We start from the raw sequence: 1,211 nt of genomic DNA on the forward strand, positions 1-1,211 counted from the left end.
ATCTCTCATGTCGAACAGGAAGCCAAAGGCGAGCACGCGCGAGGTTCGGCCGACGAGCAGCTTGTGGCTGGAGCCGAGATGCTCGCCCGTCGCGGCGTCCAGTCTACGAGCGAGCGGCGAGACGTGGGGAGGCTGGGGAGTGATGCATGACGGGAGAGGAGCAGGTGGGCAGGGGGCGATGAACGAGCATAGACGGTTGCACTCACGTGTTTGAGGTGATGAAGCTTCCATTCCACGAGTCGATGAACCCGCCAGGCTGCGCGAGATAGTCGATATTTTCGTTCTCGTACAGCTCGTGGTTGCCCGTTGTGAGTGCATCGAATGGCATGCGCTGCAGCAGCGGCACGAGAACCGCGGGCGGCGTCCGGGAGAATCCGGTGCCGTCGTTGAGGTCGCCATTCTGCACCAGGAAGAGGTCGCAGCCTCTGGCCGCTGCGACTTCCGCTAGGCGCTCGTGCAGGGACAGCACGTGCCCATAGTCCGCGTCGAGCGCCAGTGTGTGATCCGGGTGCCGATGGCCGGCAATCCAAGAATGAACATCGGTGACGATCAGGAAGTTGACGTCGTTCCAAGGCACCGGTGAGACGACGTCAGTAGCCGGCATTGTGTCCGTCGGGCCGCGCTCTTTACAACATAGGCCTCTGGGGGGGGGGGGGTGCCCCCCCCCCCCCCCCCCCCCAGCACAGCCTCGAACGTGAGGTCGGCTATCCCGAGTTCGTTGAGCATGCGCTCCAGCACAATGCTGAGCTGCGTCGGTGCCATGTGTCGACGTGTCCAAGGGAACGGACGTCGCCGAAAGTCCTTGTTCACGGATCACGCCGAAAGTACGTCTGACGCCTCCCGCTAGCTAGGGCACGCTCCCGTGTGCGGCTGGGGGCCGGGCGCGCGCGGGCCCCTCTCCACACTCCAGCTCGATTAGGGCGTTTTTCGCGCGAGACCTGTATCCTGTTACGGAATTATACGCTGGTTACGGTTTGGAGAGAGGGGGGTGGCGGCACATAGGGGGAGGGGGAGACGCGCATCCGGGAATCAAGGTGCCGGCGGAGTGAATTGGAACACTATCCTGTATTTTGGTCTTATCTTTTCTCTCCACATATGCTCTCTCAAAACCGAAAACGACGAGCTCCGACTCGCGCACCCGCACGTCGGTGACACAAGCGAAGTCTCTCCCCCGCAAAAGCCAAAACGTCGCTGTGTCTTGAGACACAGAG

At 62.0% G+C, this 1,211-nt stretch overlaps 1 protein-coding gene across 1 annotated transcript; it reads right to left on the bottom strand.

Annotated features, from left to right (window-relative positions):
* Window positions 1–202: 202 nt before the first annotated feature.
* Window positions 203–762, bottom strand: EMIHUDRAFT_253964 (hypothetical protein; the record flags this gene model as incomplete). Its single annotated transcript, XM_005781478.1, has 2 exons — window positions 203–622; window positions 685–762. The coding sequence occupies 2 exons, from the start codon at window positions 760–762 to the stop codon at window positions 203–205; spliced, it is 498 nt and encodes a 165-aa protein (XP_005781535.1).
* Between the last annotated feature and the right edge of the window lie 449 nt (window positions 763–1,211).

The sequence above is a fragment of the Emiliania huxleyi genome (assembly GCF_000372725.1).
Source record: "Emiliania huxleyi CCMP1516 chromosome Unknown EMIHUscaffold_2001, whole genome shotgun sequence".
NCBI classification, from domain to species: domain Eukaryota; phylum Haptophyta; order Isochrysidales; family Noelaerhabdaceae; genus Emiliania; species Emiliania huxleyi.